At 42.7% G+C, this 21,825-nt stretch overlaps 1 protein-coding gene across 1 annotated transcript in view; it reads left to right on the top strand.

The window, feature by feature from the left end:
- GPC3 (glypican 3) overlaps positions 1 to 21,825 on the top strand; it is a 712,927-nt gene that overhangs the window by 354,820 nt on the left and 336,282 nt on the right. Inside the window, exon 4 of the mRNA XM_040442690.1 lies at positions 10,852 to 10,982. Within this exon, the coding sequence (XP_040298624.1) occupies positions 10,852 to 10,982 (131 nt within the window). The remainder of the gene's footprint in view (positions 1 to 10,851; positions 10,983 to 21,825) is intronic.

Consider the following 21,825-nt stretch of genomic DNA (forward strand, 5'->3'; position numbering starts at 1 on the left):
GGGGATATGGATTATTAGCTGACTAGAGTGTGACACTTTGAGCCGAGAATATTGAACCTTTTCACAAAATTCTAATTTTAAGCTGCATTAATGCAATTCCTTTTAATTAGCATTACTGAAATAAATGGACTTTTGCACGATATTCACATTTTTTGAGTTTCACCTGTACATATGACCACCACACCATTCAGAATTCCTCTCACTGCTCCATACTGTTGACATAGATAGAGGTCTCTGGTTCTAGCAATTGGTAGGAAACCCACACCAACCATACATGTATTATCTCATTTTTGTAGCTCCAATGCTTCTTTAATGACTACTGCAATTTCCGCGGACATAAAAAAGTTCAAAACTATTAGACGTGGTCAGCGAAAGCACAACATATATCATATATCACTTTTAACCCCCTATTGAAATGAAATGGGGAGGCTTGTTACTTATACCTACCTGCATTTCATAGTCAAGGAAGGTTTCATAGTCATTATTAAGGACAAAAACCATTTATACATATACATATCTATAGGGAAATCTTCTATACATGGGCATATTTACCTTGGAGGCAGAACATGGCAAATGGTGGTGGTGGTCCTGAACTCCATCTTCTGCTTCCTGACATAAATCTACAGTCATTACCAGCAGTCACCACTAGTGGGGAGCTCAGTGTAAAGAGATTTTTACAGCTACCATTGAAGTCAATAAAGCTGTATATATTCCTATGCACTGAGCTCCCCCTAGTGGTGGCAGCAGGCAGTTAATTTCATTTGAAGGGAAGTAGGAGACATAGAGCTGTATGGGCGAGATTTCTTAATGTTTTTATACTAGTTATATAGAGTAGATGCATTTGAGCGTGCAGAACGAGCACCATATTTATAAAGCATCTGTTTAAATTTTTCCGTCAGAAGTTGGGGCGTATAATGCATTTTACAGAGGATAATGGGAAAAATCTCTGCCCTGCTAGCTGGAGTATTTAGGATTTCAGCTCTGCAGAATTGCACGGTATTTTGTTTTCAGCCATTCCTAAGTGGAGCTGTTTATACCTAGAACACGTAATGTAACATTTTATATACCACACTGTTAGTATTATATAACAATTATGATGATTAGCCTCATTAAACGTGATGGAATTTGCTAATGAAACCATCTGCTGTTATGAATACAGGATAATTTTCTGCCTTTTTTTAAAGGGAGCATTGACTTCTCGGTGGAACTTTAGATTGGCCACATCGTAGCAACACATTGAATCAAAACTTGATGACTCATGAAAGTGCTGCCTGCTTTTTATGAAGTTGTGTGTGAGTGCCATGCTGTCCCTTGTGTGCTGAGCCCCCTCTAGTGGACGAAGGTGGAATTACCATATGCTTTGTAAAATGTGCAAGTGCTGAGCGGTTATTGTTGCTTGTACTGCAATGATAATGGGTTTGCCTTTTATTATATTCACTTCTCGGACCTTTAGAAACCTGGGCATGCGTTGATTATTACTTCTGTGAGCTATTTTCCATGCATTTGGACACTAGTAAGGTGATAACTGGATTATCATCAGATCATTTACACCAATTATTGTTAGATGTAAGCAGGGTTAATGGGATTGCAGCCGTGTAACCTATCCTTACTAAATGAGATCTACAGATTTCCTCAAATAGTCAGTGGTGCACTGCTCTGATCTGTAGATAGAATAACCATCTCTATGCGCTATTATAATGATATATATATATATATCAGTGGTCTAGGTCTTGTCATGAAACAGTATGACTGTAAATGGTAAGATACATCACTTTCTGTTTGCTGTCAGTAAAGTGGTTGTCCCAATGGCACACAAACACCTGTCCATAAGTGATGAGCGGGAGGTGCCATATTCGATTTCGACGAAATTCGCAAATATTCGCTTGAATATTCGTCTCATATTCGTTGAAATTGAATATTCGTCATTATTCTAGTTATCGCGAATAATATGCGATTTAAATAATCGCGTATTGCGATTTTAACTTAAGGTAACTTTCCTATTGGTTTGATATCTAGAATTAGCGAAGATGACGAATATGACGAATGTATTCATCATATTCCTCAAAACGAAGATAGCGAAGTATTCTCCATCTTCGTTTTAGCTCCATATTCGTCAACTTCGCTAATTCTAGCAATCAAATAGGAAAGTTGACTATAGAGACAGCTGTGTTTAATTCGCTATGCGATTATATTACTTTGCTTTTTTTTTTTTTAATAAAGAAAATAATTATAATACTTGATAATTATTCTATTTATTTTTTAAAAAAAGCAAAGTAATATAATCGCATAGCGAATTAAACACAGCTGTCTCTATAGTCAACTTTCCTATTTGATTGCTAGAATTAACGAAGTTGACGAATATGGAGCTAAAACGAAGATGGAGAATACTTCGCTATCTTCGTTTTGAGGAATATGACGAATACATTCGTCATAGATCATAGATAGATCATAGAATGTGTCGGGAGATAAGAACCATTTGGCCCATCTAGTCTGCCCAATATATCTGAATCCTATGAATAGCCCTTGGCCCTATCTTATATGAAGGATGGCCTTATGCCTATCCTATGCATGCTTAAACTCCTTCACTGTATTTGCAGCTACCACTTCTGCAGGAAGGCTATTCCATGCATCCACTACTCTCTCAGTAAAGTAATACTTCCTGATATTACTTTTAAACCTTTGCCCCTCTAATTTAAAACTATGTCCTCTTGTAGCAGTTTTTCTTCTTTTAAATATTCTCTCCTCTTTTATCTTGTTGATTCCCTTTATGTATTTAAAAGTTTCTATCATATCCCCTCTGTCTCGTCTTTCTTCCAAGTTATACATGTTAAGGTCCTTTAATCTTTCCTGGTAAGTTTTATCCTGCAATCCATGTACTAGTTTAGTAGCTCTTCTCTGAACTCTCTCCAAAGTATCAATATCCTTCTGGAGATATGGTCTCCAGTACTGCGCACAATACTCCAAATGAGGTCTCACTAGTGCTCTGTAGAGCGGCATGAGCACCTCCCTCTTTCTACTGGTAATGCCTCTCCCTATACACCCAAGCATTCTGCTAGCATTTCCTGCTGCTCTATGACATTGTCTGCCTACCTTTAAGTCTTCTGGAATAATGACCCCTAAATCCCTTTCCTCAGATACTGAGGTTAGGACTGTATCACTGATTTTATATTCTGCTCTTGGGTTTTTACGCCCCAGGTGCATTATCTTGCACTTATCAACATTAAATTTTAGTTGCCAGATTTCTGACCATTCCTCTAGTTTTCCTAAATCCTTTTCCATTTGGTGTATCCCTCCAGGAACATCAACCCTGTTACAAATCTTTCTGTAATCAGAAAAAAGACACACCTTACCATCGAGGCCTTCTGCAATATATATTAAACAATATGGGTCCCAGAACAGATCCCTGAGTTACCCCACTGGTAACAAGACTTTGGTCTGAATATACTCCATTGACTACAACCCTCTGTTGCCTGTCCCTCAGCCACTGCCTAACCCATTCAACAATATGGGAGTCCAAGCCCAAAGACTGCAATTTATTGATAAGTCTTCTATGTGGGACAGTATCAAAAGCCTTACTAAAGTCTAGATAAGCAATGTCTACTGCACCTCCTCCATCTATTATTTTAGTCACCCAATCAAAAAAATCAATAAGATTAGTTGACATGATCTCCCTGAAGTAAACCCATGGGATTTTAGATGTTCCTCTCCTTAAGTATGGTTTCCATTAATTTCCCCACTATTGATGTCAGGCTTACTGGCCTATAGTTGCCCTACTACCTTTCTTGTCATATTCGTTATCTTCGCTAATTCTACCAAGCCAACCATAATAAACCAGGTCTAGATTAATTGCATTGCGATTTTAACTTAATTCTCATATCCGACAGTACATTCTAGTATGGAGGCGTTCCCATGGTGATGGGGACGCTCCCTGAGCACGGAAGTCGGCAGAAGCGGCAACGGGCACTGACTGGAGCAGCCAGGAAGCCAGGAATCCTCAGGAGAGGTAAGAACTACTTTTGGGAAGTGGGAAAGAAAAAAATATAACAATAAAAAAATAAAAATAAAAATATTCGAAATAGTGAATTTATAGTGCTATATTCGAAATATTCGCGAATTAGCAAAGTGTCGATATTCGCAAAAAAAAATTGCTATTCGAATATTCGCGCTCAACACTACTGTCCATATGTCTTAATGGGGCCTATGAATGTCATACTTGGAGGTCCTCCACTAGGGATCCCATGCTATTAGCCAGGGCTTTCGCTGTGGCATACTTGGCAACACGTTGTATTACATAGTCACACATTTGGTTGGTTGGATGCCTATAGAGAGTACTGCAGGGAAAATGTATGTATGCCCATGGTACCTTAGGCTAGCGTTGTGAGATCCGGCAGGGAACAGCCTGCCGGGTCTCTATGGATGCGGCATTGCCGAAAGCTACTACGTTCCCGTTTTTTTTCCGTCTAGCCGATTGTCAGCAGATTTGCTGGGTTGTGGCCAGATCTCCACCAGTCCCCATTATAGAACAGCCTGCTGGATCTCGCAATGCTAGTGGGGAACTAGCCTTACTCAGAAGAGGCTGGCCATTGTATTTTTTATTTTTACATTTAAAAAGGGATGTCCAGTTAGGAAAACCACTTAAAAGGATATGTGCAGCTCTAAACATCATCTGACAAGTCAATGAGACCTCTCCGAAGATAGCAGTGGGGATCAGTTTGCCAGGGCTCCAGCAGATTGCTTAAACAAATGCTATTACATGGCGTTCCTTCAAAAACCGTGTCCCATCAGATTCATTTAGCTTCCAATTTCTTTATCTCCCGGAGAAGTTGACACCAGTCCTGTTGTATAAATGGCGCTGTAATGTCCCATCAGCTTCCCTCACAGTGAAGATGACAGAAGCTGCAGAAGGTACATTTGCTTGCCAGACCTCTGCAGCACATCAGAGTGGTGGTGGTGGTGGGGGCTTTGTGATCGGCTATCGGATATTTAGGCCCGCATCACCTGACTTGATATATGTATACTTAAAGGGGGACATTTACTAAGCATGTTGCGCCTGAATTATGGCATAAAATGCACCAAAAAGAATGGTGTTTTGATTTGCTTCAAATATATCGATTGATTTCTCCAGAATTTTCACTATAAAGAATGCATCAGGCCAGAAATGAGTTATAAAAGTTTAAGTGGGCGGGGCTATGCAATTGGCGCATATTACGCCTCATTTATCATCCTCCTATCGGCAGAAATGGCTCAAATTGTTGAGGACAATTATGCCAGCTTATGTGGTGGTGTTTTGTGTAAAAAGTCTCATTTATGGCAGAAAGATGTAAATTTTTGTCAAAAAGTCACATTTATGAAAAGTAAAACCAACTCGTCGTGGGAACAAGTGATAGGTTAGTATTAAAACAGAATGCCTTTATTTTTATCTAATATAAATTAGCCAAATAGCAGGGTTCTGTCAGTAAAGTGACATTCGACAAAAACGTCTCGAGTCTGAGACAAAAGTCGCAATTGACCACAGGAAATGTCACAAATATGCTTCAAAAGTCGCAAATAAGTTTCAAAAGTCACAAGCGCGTTTCAGTTTAAAAAAATCGCATTTTAGTGCTATTGGCGTTAAAATGTCGCAAATCGAGAAAAATAGGCGAATAATCAAGTTTATATTTTAAAAGGTCCTATTTTAAAAGTGGCGTGCGCCTTTCGATTATATGAAGTAAAACAAACTGATCACTTTTCATTTGTAATGTTAGTATTTTTTGGGCGCAAATTAGGCCATTTTTGATAAATGTCCTCCATTGGGTTTATGAAATGATGGATATAAACAATGAAAGTCGGGCATCGTATGTAGTACATGACAAGCTCAACAAAACCACAGGGTGGCCTACGAAAAAGTAGCCATCCTCTAGCGATAGTAGGACAAGATGAACGAGCAAGTGGATTGTTTTGTTTTTTTAATTACCCACAAGTCCTAAAAGATGCTGAAAGTGGTCCCCGTTCACGTCTCTGCATCTTTGGGCACGTCGGATTATGTCGGCTGATGCGGCTTGTGATGCCGCGGATGGTGTTTGTGATGTTCTCCTTGAGCTCATCCAGGGGATGTGGATTGTTAGCAGACACTTTCTGGTTTACATTTCCCCACTTATAAAAATGGCATGTGGACAAGTCTGGGGAACGTGGTGGCCATTACCCCTTGCTCACGGTTCGCTCCTCCGTAAACAGTTCATGAACCCGTCCTGTGAGGTGCGGCATGTTGCCCCATCTTGTTGGAAAAAGACGGACATTTTTTCTTCTTCTGCAGAATCACTACTGAAGAGCTGCAAGCGGCATCAGCCAACATAATCCGATGTGCCCAAAGATACATAGATGTGAACGGGACCACTTTCAGTAATTAAAAAAAACAATCCAGTTGCTCGTTCATCTTGTCATACTATCGCTGGAGGCGGGCTACTTTTTTATGGTCCACCCTGTAGAACCAGCCCTGTGCAGCACATGGATCCAGAGCTCCTTCCATTCATTGCTCCAATTGTTCCGCTAGATTCTCTCCAGGCCGGCAGCTCAGTGGGACATGCCCTTTCTTAGGAGGGGCACGACCTTTCTGCTGCAGCTCACTCCCTGCAGCTTCTAACAGTAGATATGGCTGCTGGCAGTTGAGAGATGTAACTGAATGTGTGCGTCCACCTCAGTAGGTGGACGTGGACATTACTATACAGAGTAACTTGATATATGTACAGAGTAAACACCAGGGGGGCATGATTATAACGAAATAAAGATGTCTCACAACTGGAGAGTTTTTGTAACAGAAAATAAGTTATAAAATACATTTTTCATGCTGAATTATATTAAAATAACATTCAGTGGGGACACAAACCATTTAAATCGCCATCTTTTATTTTAATGATCTTGTATCAAAGTCAATTTATAGTCAAAGTTAATATCTCTATAAATGACTCAAATTCTATAATTAATACAGTGATTTACAAGAAATCTAAACAAATATACATGTTTTTCTCCTGCAAATGGTACAATGGTTCCAGTTTTCTGTGTGTGGCGGGGGAGGGCACAACCATTATTATTACTATAATGAAAACCTACTGTTGGCCTTGGCTTCCATTCTGTTGAATAGAAGTGGTGGGGAGGGGGGGATCTGACTTCTACCTTTTCAGTCCGGATTGCTATACATGGCAAGCTTTGCAGGTCTCCAGCAGATTGTTAAAAACTTTTAATATAATTGTCTTTCAGAACATGATGATGGACAAGTCACCGTATTGTCAATAAGAAGATATTACATTTCAATAAGTCTGTTGTGGTCCAATATTGTCTACACTGCAGGGACCGCGATGGGAGCGTTGCCTCCCCTTGTGTCTCTGTACAATGATTCTTGCAGTGCAACTTTTTGGGCTATTATACAGGAGTCATGCCTCTCCATTAAGTATCCTGCATCCTGCAGCTTCAATTTTTAATTTTCATATAGTTTAAATGGCTCGGCCTATTACAAAGCCTCTCCCTCCCCGTCCTTTTGCCCTAATAATCATGAACAACTTGATTATGTACGAGAAGCGAAGTGCGGCCTGCAGTGAATAATGGAATCTAGTAATGACAGAGTTTGTGCCACCAACAGTACCTGGCTAATAGCATTTCACGCTGTTCCTCTGTATGTAACCAGTACATTTATATTCATGGATGTAAGATCTGCTGAAAGATAGATTAATCTGTGACTCCCAAAAGAACCAACGCAAGATGAATAGTGCCGTTCCATTAGGTTACAGTCCCAGCAGTTTGTCATATTGCAATGATCTGGGCCGGTTACGAAATAGGTCTCTGCAGATTAGGACAAAAAAAGAATTAGGAATGGAAAACTGTTAGTATAAGCAGCCTGTCCCTGGTGTCACTTCTGGCAGGTTAGGGGTTAAAAAGAAAGTCTAAAAGTTGTGCTACAGCTACCTCTACTGGCCGCAGACTGGATTTCTCTGTTCCACTTTTACTGGATTACGTTACAGTTTACTTAATGTAACATTTGGTATTCTTTTACTATGTTTATTATGCAAAATATTGATACAATTTGTTAGAATATGACACTTTCTATTTGTTATTTCATATGCTAATGGCTTTAAAGAAGATAAATCCCTGACTTTCAGATAATTCTCGCCCTCACTGTATAGGATGCTATGCGATAACCATATAAATCTGCTTTAGGGCTCATGCACACGAACGTATTTTCTTTCCGTGTCCGTTTAGTTTTGCATTTTTGAGGACCGTATGCGGATTACATTTCCATATGTCTGTTCCACCAAAAAATAGAACATGTCCTATTACTGTCCGCATTACGGACAAAGATAGGACTGTTCTATTAGGGGCCAGCTGTTTCGTTCCGCTAAATACGAAATGCACACAGACGTCATACGTATTTTTTGCGGACCGCAAACAACATACGTTCGTGAGCATTGAGGGCTTTTTTTTAAATGACATCAAGCAGAGATTTAGAAAGCTGTGAGAAAATATACAGGATTATTGTATACTGTATATAGCTCCCTCAGACCCTGTACTAGGCATACAGTAACAGTGTATCAGCTTTACCTGGAGTGGTTTGTTAACCCCTCCCCGACATCTGCCATACATGCGCAGCGTATGTCAGGTCTATAAAGATTGCACCCGCTCAAGACCTGTGGTCAGTTGTGACCATGACTCCTAAACAGTTATTTACAAGGAGCGGGGGTTCTCCTGGTGACCGAACGCTCCTCTTCTGCAACAATATTGTGGGAGCTGTTCTGAAGGCTTCAAGGCATGCCATAATAAATTTCCTATCAATCTCCCCCCCCCCCCCCCCCCCCACAGATCAGGACATATTAGGAACAGAGTGATTTTCCAATGGTAAACCATTACAGTCTAAGGTAGCGATCTCATGATTAGTCCTAGGGAGACGAAAAATTCAATTAAAAAAAGTGATTTAATGCTCTAATGTAGAAGTACCCTCCTAGGGGGACTAAAAATAAAACTTAATAAAATAAAATAAGTTAAAAAATAATAATAAAAATGAATATATATATATATATACATACACACATATATTTTAAATAACCTTTCTTTCCCCATTTTAAAAATAAATACGGTAAAAGATAAAATATAAAGATCATTAGTATTGCCAGGTCCTGAACTATTAAAATATAAAAGTATTTATCCTGTATAGTGAACAGCATAAAGGGGGAAAAAAAATAGCAGTATCCGAGTTTTTTGGCTTCTTCACCTCCCAAAGAATTCAATAAAAAGTTATAAAACAGTCATACACACCCTGAAAATGATATCAATGAAAAGTACAGATCACTGCATTTAGTATTGCTGTAATTTCACTTACCTGCAGAAGTTAACAGGCCATATCTACCGCATAGGGAACTCCGTAAAAACAAAACTCATAAAACTATGGCGGAATTGTGTTCTTTTGACAATTCCAACTCATTAGAATTTTTTTTTTTCCATTTTACCTCTACATGATTTGGAAAATGAAATGGTGCCATTAGAAAGTACAACTTGGCCCAAGCTCTCATACGGCTATGTGAACGGAAACAAGTTATGGCCTTTCTTTTGCAGAACTGTTACAGCATTGATCAGAAAAAGCAGTCTCTTAAAAATATGCATATTAGATATTTGGAGCACAGGGGGCAGGCACTCGTCCCTGAGTGCACTAAAGTTCCATCCCTCCTTCCTGTCTCTGCTGTTGCCTGGCCCTGTAATCTCAGGCTTGCACCATGCTCCAGAATTTTAGGTTTTCTCTCCTGGGCAGGAAATTCTGGTGAGTGATGTAGCCGCGACATGTAATTATGATTAGTTTAATTGGCTAGAACAAGCTGACAGGCTTCCTTTAAATAGAATGTCTATTGTATTTAATCTTAATTTCATTTATTATCTATAGATTTTTTTCTTTTAAGTGATATAGCTGTCTTTGTTTTAGGGGCAGACACTTCCTTTCTGTATGGTTTTTATTGACAGAGAAATGTAAAGGTTCACCGAATTTTCTGCAAACTTTTGATATGTCATAGAGACAAATGCAAAATTTTAATTGGTGGGGGTCTAAGTGCTGATTCCCAGAATTAGCAGAGAGAAGCTCTTGCAAATCACGCTCTCTCTTTTCGCTGCAGGAGACAGGCTCAGTAGAAAGTCTATATTGGCCCATCTTACTGCAAGGACAATGTGCAAGTGCTCTTCTCGTCTTACCATTCAAACCCCCACAGATCAAAACTTTTTGACATATCAAAAAGATGCTAAAAACTCAATGATCCTCTAATAACTTTTTACAGCCTCTAGAGACCAGGGGAGAGTCATACAGAGCTTTATCTGCATGCACAGTGACCTATCTACCAGCTGGCATAATTAACTCACCTACCCACTAATGATAATGAAATGACTCTGCTCTGTCCCAGTCAACACAGGAAAGCTGCCATTATGCATGCTGTAGGGGTCAGTGTGAAAACTGGAATATTTCAAGGTGTGGATAGTAGCACAAAAAACTGTAAAACATTGAAAAAAATTTTTACCTAATTTTCTGATGATACATTCACTTTTATCTAGAAGATTTTGACTGTGCCCTATAGCAGTGTTTCCCAACCAGTGTGCCTCCAGCTGTTGCAAAACTACAACTCCCAGCATGCCCGGACAGCCTTTGGCTGTCCGGGCATGCTGGGAGTTGTAGTTTTGCAACAGCTGGAGGCACACTGGTTGGGAAACACTGCCCTATAGGACCCCTGTCTGGGTATTTACTCAATACTCACCCCTGGACAGCTCCAAATGTTATATATGATTATTAATAGTAAAGGGATATATCTGTTTTGTTGCACATTTATAGTCAAATATTTTTTTATATTTCAGGTTCATAAATTATGCGGCACTTCAAAGCATAGAGTTTCAAGGTCAGTACGTAACGGAGGAGATACATATATCAACAAGAAGGCGTTCAAGGTCAATACGGACAATGAAGAAACCTTGTCTGGAAAAAGGAGGTGAGGAAAAGTCTATCCATAACTCCTTGTCATATGGGCAAATACATATGTTAGGGAGAAGGGACGCACATTACTCAGACCACTCGTCACAGCTTTAGTTGAAGGCCTTTGGCAAAGTACATAGAACATATTGTATATTTGTCACCTTCTAAGATATGAACAGATGCCTTCTTCCATAGCATGTGGAGACTCGTACACAAACCCGTTATGTCTTTCTCTTCCAACATAAAATGGAGACGTAGCTGACAGAGGAGAGTTCGAGGTGCCGTGAGCTAATTTGTCATGCTGTGATTTGATATTCAAGGACAAATTGTAGTCTAAAACCTATCGAGGCAAGCCATAAACTGTTGACTCAGGATTACTTAAACATGACCCAGTGCAAGAGATTCTTGACTTCCTAGGGTTGTCTCACTTCAGCAAATGGCATTTATCATGTAGAGAAAGTTAATACAAGGGACTTACTAATATATTATGATTGTCCATATTGCCTCCTTTGCCGGCTGGATTCATTTTTCCATCACATTATACACTGTTCGTTTCCAGGGCTTAGGGCCACCTCTCCAGAGCAGATTCGAGGTGGAAGAGGAGCTCTTGGGCATGCTTTCCTACAGTATGTACAGTTAATTCACTGTAGTTTATAAATTCCTCCTTTAAAACTTAACTTTTACTTAATATTCTTAAGAAAGCACAAAACCCCCAAAAATCAAAACCATTAAAAAACATCAATAATTGATACTCAACATATCAGGACATTGAATTGTAGTTGGGGCCACCTCACTGTGTCATGTATGGTCCACTCTTACTTACGACCTTCCATTAATATGAGAGGAAAAGGGGTCGATCTTGGGTGCAGATAGTACAGCAGTTGTTGAATATGATGTTGCCATGGGAGATGGACACCAGCTAACCCTCAAATGTCCCTAATACTTTCCCTGCCTACAGGCAGAGCACCCACCCCGAAAGGGGCGACCCCAACTCTCGGTGGCTAATTCCTTACTATTTCCTACAGTGTCCCTCTTGGGTGTCCGACAGTCCCGGAAATCAGAGAGGCCAGCGCCTTTTCCTATAGTATACAAGCACGGCCACCATTGTTGAATTGCAGGGTGGTCGGTCGTAACCCCAGAATAAGAGCAGTGTATAATGTAATGGAAAAATGAATGAAGCCAACAAAGGAGGCAATATGGACAATCACAATTAAATCTCTCTACATGATAAATGCCGTTTGCTGAAGTAAGACAACTCCTTTAAGTTTAATCAGGTCATAGGAAAATGTTCTGCTGCTTTCTTGAGTGACCTGTAGGGCTTCCAGAGACAATTAAAACTTTACATTTGCATTTGAAATCCATGGCTGCATTTAGCCGAACAAGCACTTTAAAAAAAAAATATATATATACAAATGAGATGTTTGGTGTGCCGAGGAAGAGTCCTAAGCCCTCAGTGCACCAACTTTCTGTTCTTCCCTTGATGTGGTTTGTGGGCCTTTGGTCAAAACGTATACAAGGTGCCTTTATAAGTTATGCTGAGGAGCAATAGATCAATAGGTGCAATCCATGTCTTTTTCCAGTCTGTCCTTCTTCTCAGTGTGTCCCTCCTTTCCAATGTTGATTGACAGGGTCAGGAATCTATACGCTGCTCTCACCGCCTGCGCTGCGCATCAGAATTTTAGTACACGTGCAGTACAGGTCTTCTCTCCAGAGCAGGAACAAGATGCTGCACTGGGCATGTGCTGAAATTCTGGTGTGAAATTATGGGGAGAAGCGAGAGCAGGATCCAGATGCCTGGCCCTCTCAATTAACAAACAAAAGGAGGGGCTTAATGAGAAAAGAGAAGAAACTTTGGCGCCCCCTAAGGGCTAGGACCCACGCTCGGTACTCTGAACTGCCCAATGGGCTTATAACCATGATCGGTCTGTAGGCCTTTAGGTTTCCTGCTTCCATGGCAATTCTTGGCACCTCGTGCTTGCATTGTGGAGGTACTGATGGGGAAACATAGGGAGCCCCCTTCCTTCTGTTCAACTCCTTAGATGCCCTGGTTGTTATAATGGCGTTATCTTCTACCCCAGGTCTTGCAGTTTGATGTTGGATGTATACTGCAGTCATCACCCGCTGCTGATGGCAGGGGAACAGCTTCTGCACCATCCCCGCGACTTAACTGTACACCTTGGTGCATGAAGTTAGTCCTCACCTCACCATGACATGCAGTTACATTGTGTTGAAGAAAGGGGATAATCTGTAGACCCGGCTGTAGCCATTCTAGACAACCCTGTGTGAGCAAATCTTTCCAGTCCTGACAGTTTGCCACAGTGGATTATTCAATTTATGTTTGCTAAATGTATCATCCGGGCTATTGAACTCAGAGGATTAATACACTGAATACGATTAAAACAAATGCTCAGCTGAGAGGAAGGATAGGTCTGTATTTGTTTTCAGTCAATGGATGAAAAGAAGATTGTTTAAGTTCACTGACAGCAAGCAGAGATGTTAAAGAATTAAAACCAAAAAGATCACAAAGTTGCAGAACTTTTCACTTAAAAATGATTGATTACAAGAGATTGTAATAATTGTGTTGTCACCAGGGGCGTAGCTAGAAATGACTGGGCCCCATAGCAATATTTTTTATGGGCCCCCCCCTCCCGGATCTCCCACCCCCACATACCTCTCGAACCTCGTCGCCACATCTGCAGCTTCTCATGCACTTGTGCCGGTTACGTGTAGGACTGAGCACAGACAGTTGGTCACTGGCAACACATTTGTGCCAGTGTAGGAAATGTATGAGTCTAAATGTCTGTGTATTAACCCCTTAGTGACCAAGCCTGTTTGGGGCTTTATGACCAAGCGTTTTTCTTCCTTTTTTCATGGTCTCGTTCCAAGAGCTATAATTTTTTAATTTTTTCGTCTATATAGCTTTATGAGAGCTTTTTTTTTTACGGGACAAGTTGTAGTTTTTAATGGCGCCATTTTGGGGTACACATAACTTTCTGATTAACTTTTATTAACTCTTTCTGGGAGGGAGATGGGGAAAAATAGCAATACTGCCACTGCGTTTTTTCATTATAAATTTTACGGCGTTCATTTTTTGGTACAAATAACATAATATATTTATTCGCTGGGTCAGTACGATTACAGTGATACTAAATACTTTTTTACGTTTTACTACTTTTTTTGCAATAAAACTCCTTTTATTAACCAAAAAAATTATTTTGCATTGCCACTTCACAAGACCCATAACTTTTTTAGTTATTTTTCTATGGAGTTGTGTGAGGGCTTGATTTTTGAGGGACGACTTGTATTTTTCATTGGTATCATTTTGGAGTAAATGGTGCCTTTTTATTGCTTGTTATTACGTTTTTTTAGGTGGAAACTAAGAATAAATTCGAAATTCTGTCTTTTTTTTTTTTTTTTTTTTACGGCGTTCACCATAGGGGATAATTTATGTAATATTTATGTAGTCCGGGTCGTTACGGACGCGGCAATACCAAACATATGGGGGTTATTTTCTTTTTGCAATTTTTTTCATTGAAAAGCGTATTTTCAATGGGAAAAAAAAGCATTTTTTTTTTATTTTATGGAATTTTTTTTATTTAATAAATGTGTATTTTTTTGTATTTTTTTTACTACTTAATAGTCCCACAAGGGGACTATAATATGCAGTATTTTTGATTGCTTTTAAAATGTAATGCATTATCTCTATAATGCATTACATTTCAATAGCAATGCTATTCAAACATTGACCAGCAGGCTGCGCCAGAGAAGCACAGCCTGCTGGAGATAACTGAGGACAGGCTCAGGGCCCTGATCGGAAGCAAGGTAAGCTTCCCAACACATCAGCACCCCGCGATCGCATTTTCGGGGTGCTGATGGGAGACAGAGGGAGTCTGCTCCCTCTGTCACCACTTTACTTGCAGCGGGCTCCATTGCGCCTGGCATGTACAGGGTTAAACAGCCCGGATCGGCACTCCTGCCGATCCGGGCTGTTAGAGCAGGGCCCCAACTTTCATGTGAGAGCCGGGTCCGTGCTCCCCTCTGCACGGGGGAGCTGTGCAGCGCTTAGACTGGGCCGCCGTAAAAATGCGGCGGCTCAGCCTAAGGCCCCTTAGTGACCGCCGTAAAAAGGCGTATGGGTGGTCACTAAAGGGTAAAAGTAGGACTAGTCAGAACTGCCGCCCAGCCTGCGGGACCACTTCAGGGGTCAAGTCCTGGGAAAAAAAAGTGTGGGAACTCACCCAAGATCCACCCCGACCTAAAACGTAAACAAAAACTGGAATTTGCGCTATATGTCTGTTCAGACATAATTCGTCTCTTTCATATTATAAGCTCCCCTTATATATAATTTACTTACAGTTCTGAAGACTCAGGGGTGTTGGCAGGCTTGGCCTCAGGGGTGCTGGCAGGCTTGGCCTCAGGGGTGCTGGCAGGCTTGGCCTCAGGGGTTCTGGCAGGCTTGGCCTCAGGGGTGCTAGCAGGCTTGGCCTCAGGGGTGCTGGCCGGCTTGGCCTCAGGGGTGCTGGCTGGCTTGGCCTCAGGGGTGCTGGCTGGCTTGGCCTCAGGGGTGCTAGCAGGCTTGGCCTCAGGGGTGCTGGCTGGCTTGGCCTCAGGGGTGCTGGCTGGCTTGGCCTCAGGGGTGCTGGCTGGCTTGGCCTCAGGGGTGCTGGCAGGCTTGGCCTCAGGGGTGCTGGCTGGCTTGGCCTCAGGGGTGCTGGCTGGCTTGGCCTCAGGGGTGCTGGCTGGCTTGGCCTCAGGGGTGCTGGCTGGCTTGGCCGGGCAGAAGGAATGTGGGAGACTATGAGGCCTTTTTTCTCCAAGCTGCTTCGGAAAAAATATATTTTTCATTACACCTCAGGTCAGACCACCAATCAGACCCCCAATGTTAATCAGACCTCAGCTAACAGCCCTAATAAGATCCCCAATGTTAATAAGACCCCAATAAGACCTCAGATAACACCTCAGCTCAGACCCCAATATGAATGACCCCCAATCAGACCTCAGATAAGAGCCCCATGCCTCATAGCAGCCCCCAGTAGCCTTACAGCAACCCCCAGTAGCCTTATAGCAACCCCCAGTAGCCTCTCCATCAGCCCCGTGCCTCTCCATCAGCCCCCAGTGCCTCTCCATCAGCCCCCAGTGCCTCTCACCAGACCCCAGTGCCTCTCAATCAGCCCCAGTGCCTTTCCATCAGCTCCCAGTGCCCCTCACCAGCCCCCAGTGCCTCTCAATCAGCCCCAGTGCCTTTCCATCAGCTCCCAGTGCCTCTCACCAGCACCCCCCCCAGTGCCTCTCAATCAGCCCCCAGTCAGAGCATCTCCATCAGCCCCCAGTGCCTCTCACCAGCCCCCAGTACCCTCTCCATCAGCCTCCAGTGCACCCTCCCCGGTATTAAAATCATTGGTGGGCAGTGTGCGCCCCCCTCCCCGTTATTAAAATCATTGGTGGGCAGTGCGCCCACCGCAGAAGTATATGCCAATCGTCCACCAGCAAGGCAGCTGGCACTGGGATCTCCATGTTATTGGTCAGTTAATACATCAGGGACCCCCTGGCATGGGGCCTGGGCATAGCTAAGTGCACACTGGGTGATCCATAGGCAGGGCCGGATGGCTGCCCTCATCCACCAGCCCGTCCCTTATGCCAGTCAATACCCCCTTAGGAAATCTCTCATCAGATGTGAGAGCAGCAGCGATCGATCAGCCAGGACTAATGTGCACAGTGGGAGGCCTGTGGGTCCAGTGGAAGCTATCCAAGGCTTCACATAGAGCAGGCATGGCCAACCTGCGGCTCTCCAGCTGTTGTGAAACTACAACTCCCACCATGCCCTGCTGTAGGCTGATAGCTGTAGACTGTCCGGGCATGATGGGAGTTGTAGTTTTGCAACAGCTGGAGAGCCTCAGGTTGGCCAGCCCTGACATAGAGGAACTGCAGTTTGGCATTACATTTGCTGTAGTTGCTCATTGTAGATGTAGCAGAGCTGAGTTTGTCACTTGCCTAAGACTGAGGGGGGTGGGGGGGTGTCAGTTTGTCACTTGCCTAAGGGGGGGCCTCCCACTGTGCACATTAATCCTGGCTGATCGATCGCTGCTGCTCTTACATCTGATGAGAGATTTCCTAAGGGGGTATTGACTGGCAGTTTATCACGCAGCCAGTGAACGCTATCTCACCGGCGCTCTGGGTCAGCCACCAGGCGGGTCAGGGGACTCAAGGACAGTCACTCACTCACTTGACCGGACCTAAAGGCTGGACCCCGGTCCAGTTTATCATCCGCCGGCGCCGCACTGAGCGCACTCACCTCAGTATAAACAGTGTCTCGCTGCCAGCTTCCTCTTCCTGAACTGAAGCCGCTCCCCCTCCTCACTTCGCCTGCCCTGCACAGTGCACGCAGGGCTCGCCTCTCAGCCTCCGCTCTCCTCTCCCTGTGATTTTAGTTATCAACTTAGCTTAGCTGCGGGCCGCGCCGCCCACTTTACTGTGGCTCTCCTGGCTTGAGGGGGCCCCGTGGGGCAATTGCGACCGCTGCGACCCCTATAGCTACGCCAGTGGTTGTCACATGTATGGTCAGCCCCAATATTGGACTTATTGTTTGGTGTAGTGAACAAACCCTATTGATCCATTTATGTGGTCTCAAAAAGAACAGTTGTTTTCTGATAATTTCTGCATTTTAAGCAGCTGTCTGGATGTACAGTACTGTGCAAATGTTTTAGGTAGGTGTGGGAAAAATTCTGCAAAGTAAGAATGTTTTCAAAATTAGAATTAATAGTTTATTTTTATCAATTAACGAAATGCAAAGATAAATTAAAATGAAATCAATATTTGCATCAGTTCTTTTTTTTTTTTCTCCACAAACATCTTTATTGAAGATTTTAAACATTTTATATAAGTAAGAGCCAACAGAGAATATGAAAAGGTAAATTAGTAATGTTTGGTAAAAACAATCCTGTCCTTCAGAATATAACTATGAGAAGGGAAAATGTGTGGGCACTAACAGTGCACAATGTCCCTTCACACTATGCAGCCAATCAAAAATGGCCATTATGGCTAACTAAGGAATAATAATGAACAGAAACTTGGATCAGCATCAGTTCTTCTAGGTACACTTGCACACAGATTTTGAAGGAACTTGGCAGGGATGTTGTTCCTAACATCTTGGAGAACTAACCACAGATCTTCTGTGGATGTAGGCTTGCTCCAGTTATTCTATATCGTCATGTAATCCTAGACAGACTTGATGCTGAGATCAGGGCCCTGCGGAGCCATAGCCTCACTTCCAGGACTCCTTGTTCTTCTTTACCCAGAAGATAGTTATCCTGGAAGAGATAATGATGACTTATCCTCAGGATAGGTCATCATTATCACATCAGTGGAGGTCCAAGTCCTGACAGCCCCACCAATCAGCTGTTTCAGAGAGTCGCTGTGCTTACCTGAGCTCTGGTGAGTGATACAGGCTCCTGGCAGCTTTTCAACGACAGCGCCGTACATCGTATAGTGGCAGTGCTTGGTTTTACAGCTCATCCCCATTCACTTGAATGGGGCTGAGCTGTAACTAGGCCATGTGACCAATGTACAGTGATGTCATCGGCCTAGGAAGAGGCTGCAGCACTCAAGGCCTCTTCTAACAGCTGATTGGCGGGGGTCCCAGGTGTTGCACCCCCACAGATCTGATACTGATGACCTATCCTGAAGTAATAAATATCTTTTCCTGGAAAACCCCTTTAATGACACTGGCTGTAGGTTCAGGGTCATTTCCTGCTTCAAAATAAATTGAACCTATTACCACTTCAATTTTTGAAAGCATTCTTACACTTCATCATCTTTTCAACCCCTGCACAGTACTGTATGGGCACCTCCAATATTACCGCTTAAACTTTATCTATGTGGCCATACAGTATAGTTTTAGGAGATGGGCAGCAGGGTGGCTCAGGGGTTAGCACTGGTGTCTTGCAGCGCTAGGGTCCTAGATTCGAATCCGACCAAGGACAACATCTGTGTGGAGTTTGTATGTTCTCCCTGTGTTTGCGTGGGTTTCCTCAGGGTTCTCCGGTTTCCTCCCACACTCCAAAGACATACTGATGGGGAACTTAGATTGTGAGCCCCATTAGGGACAGTGTGATGCTAATGTCTGTAAAGTGCATTAAATAAATAAATAAATAATGAAATTAGTTTGCAGGCTGCACACGTGTCTGTATGGGACCTACTGTATTCAGAAGGGGACAAAAGAAATGAGCATGACTGTAAAAATCTGTACGGTTCCAATTCAGGTTATTATGATCTGTATGCAGCTGTATACAGATTTAATCCCCAAGTACCGGCAGCAGGGCACATATAATATTAACTGTATGTGTCTGGGATAATAGTACAACATGCACAATATCCTTTATGCGGCAGTAATACTTGTATGTACTCTGTATGTTCTCTCCAAACCTGTTCTGTCTTCATACACGTTCACACAGTGTGCAGTCTGACATTCAGCATAAACCATTCCTGTCTTCCAAATAAGAGGACTGTTCTTTGTAGTCTACCTTGTTTATTGGTCAACAGGTCGTACATATGTGATTGATTGATTATATACGATTGATTGGTAAACAGGATTGTTTGGTAAAACTACAAGAATACAAATAACATGTATTAAGCATAGCATAGCATGTACTATAACATTACATTAACACTGACTAGCTAACAGTAATAAAAACTCCCTGAGTGACAATTACAACTAGCTGAACAGCTCTGCAACACACAATATTCCTGAAACAAAGGTAGATCTCTCACCAGATATGCTTTTACAAAGATGATGGAGTTTGAGAAGTAGACATGCATAGAACAGCTCTGCTGATGTGTCCTGGAGACTGGAGACTTATCTTTCCCAGGATGCTTTGCACTCCCACAAGACAGTGCACCACCCACAATGCAGTAGTATTGTAACAGGAAAACAAAGTGTGATACAATTTAAGACCGCTAGATGGTGGTATAACCACACTAAACACTTCAGAATTACTCCGACCCTGGCAGAATGAACTAGAATAATTTTCTAACCCTGCTGGGCAGAATACTCCCCATCTGGCGTCAACAGACGCCACTACTGAATCCTTCTTTCTTAGCAACCCATTTTGGTCAATGGTGGGATCAAGCTTTTTCAAAGCTCTATCCTTGGAGATTGTTTTGCCTTTGCTGAGGTAGTCTATTTCTTTACCATAACATTCGTGTTGTATAGTGCGAATTATTATACTCTTGGACCTTTCCATATTGGGAGCGTTAAAGGCATGTTTGCAGTGATGCCAACCTTTGCAGGGCTTCTGACTCACAGGTAATGTCGACTTGTAAGACTGAGCTATATGAACTACACAGGCTAAACCACAAACGAGCAACATCCAGGTGGAGAACCTGTTGAAACGATGGGATTTGAGTTGGTGGTCCGAAGTCACTGTATGTAGAACAGATACTTCAGGTCGGATTTCTTCATTGGCATCTGGGTCTAAAAAATTCTAATGTGTCGGATCTGATGCTGAAAGACGTTGAACGGTACAGGAATGCAGGACCCGTAAACCATGTTGTGTCCTTAAGGTGGCTTGGTGCGACGGATCTAGTTGCGTGGTCCGCAGGATTATGGTGTGTGGGAACATAGTGCCACTGTTTAGGACAAGTGGATCTTCTGACCTTTAGCACCCGATTGCTGACATAGACATAAAAGCATCTGGTTTTGTTGCAAATATATCCTGGGACTACCTTTCTGTCCATGTAAAACTCGACTTCCTCGATTTCCAGGTTTATTCCTGTTGTTATAAGTTCAGCCAACTCAACTGCAAGCACAGCAGCTCAGAGCTCCAGTCTGAGAATCGTGTGTTCGCGGAGTGGCGCTAGTTTGATCCGGCTCATGACAAACCCTATATGGCATTGTTCTTTGACATCAATGGTCTTTAGGTATGCTGCGGCAGCAATTGCCTTGACTGAAGCATCGCAGAAGATATATAGTCTTTGCATCTTGACTTCAGTAGATGGCATGGAAGCATGTGGTTGTGCCACATGAAGGCTGGACAAAGCTTTGAGAGACTTCTTCCAACCTGTCCACAGGTCTTTTTTCTCCATGCGCAGCGGATCATCCCAATCAGACGTCTCTGTGGTGAAGTCTCTTAACATCATTTTGCCTTGGATAGTAACAGGCTCTACGAATCCCAGAGGATCATGATATAAGCTGTTTATGGTGGATAGAACTTCTCTACGTGTGAAGGGCTTTTCTTCCTTACTGATTTGGAAGGTGAATGTGTCTGCCATTAAATCCCAGAGCAAACCAAGGCTCCACTGCATGGGAAGGGAGTCGGTGCTAAGATCCAAGTCCTTTAGATCATTTAAATGGTCTTGGGGTGAAAACGCCTCCATTAACTCACGGCTGTTGGAGGCGATTTTGTGCAACCTCAAATTAGATAGGGCGAGCATTTCTTGGGCCCTTTTCAAGAGACTGATTGCGGTCTCGTTCGTGGGTGTGGATTTCAAGAAGTGGTCCACATAGAAATCCTTTTCCACAAAGGACCTGACATCCGAGCTATACTTTGCTTCACCCTCTCGGGCTGAATATCTGAGACCATAGATAGCGACTGCAGGGGAAGGACTGTTTCCGAAGATGTGCACTATTATTCGGTACTCTACAATGTCTTCATTGGGGTCAGTGTTGCGGTACCAGAAGAACCTCAAGTAGTTTCTACGTTCTTCCTTGACGAGGAAGCAGTGGAACATCTGTTGTATGTCGGCCATAAATGCTACGGAATCTCTGCGGAAGCGGAGAAGTACCTCCAGAAGTCTGTTTTAGAGGTCTGGACCAGACAGTAAGACATTATTTAGAGAGATGCCTTTGCACCTGGCGCTCGAGT

Source organism: Bufo bufo, chromosome 8 (genome assembly GCF_905171765.1).
Source record: "Bufo bufo chromosome 8, aBufBuf1.1, whole genome shotgun sequence".
NCBI classification, from domain to species: Eukaryota; Metazoa; Chordata; class Amphibia; order Anura; family Bufonidae; genus Bufo; species Bufo bufo.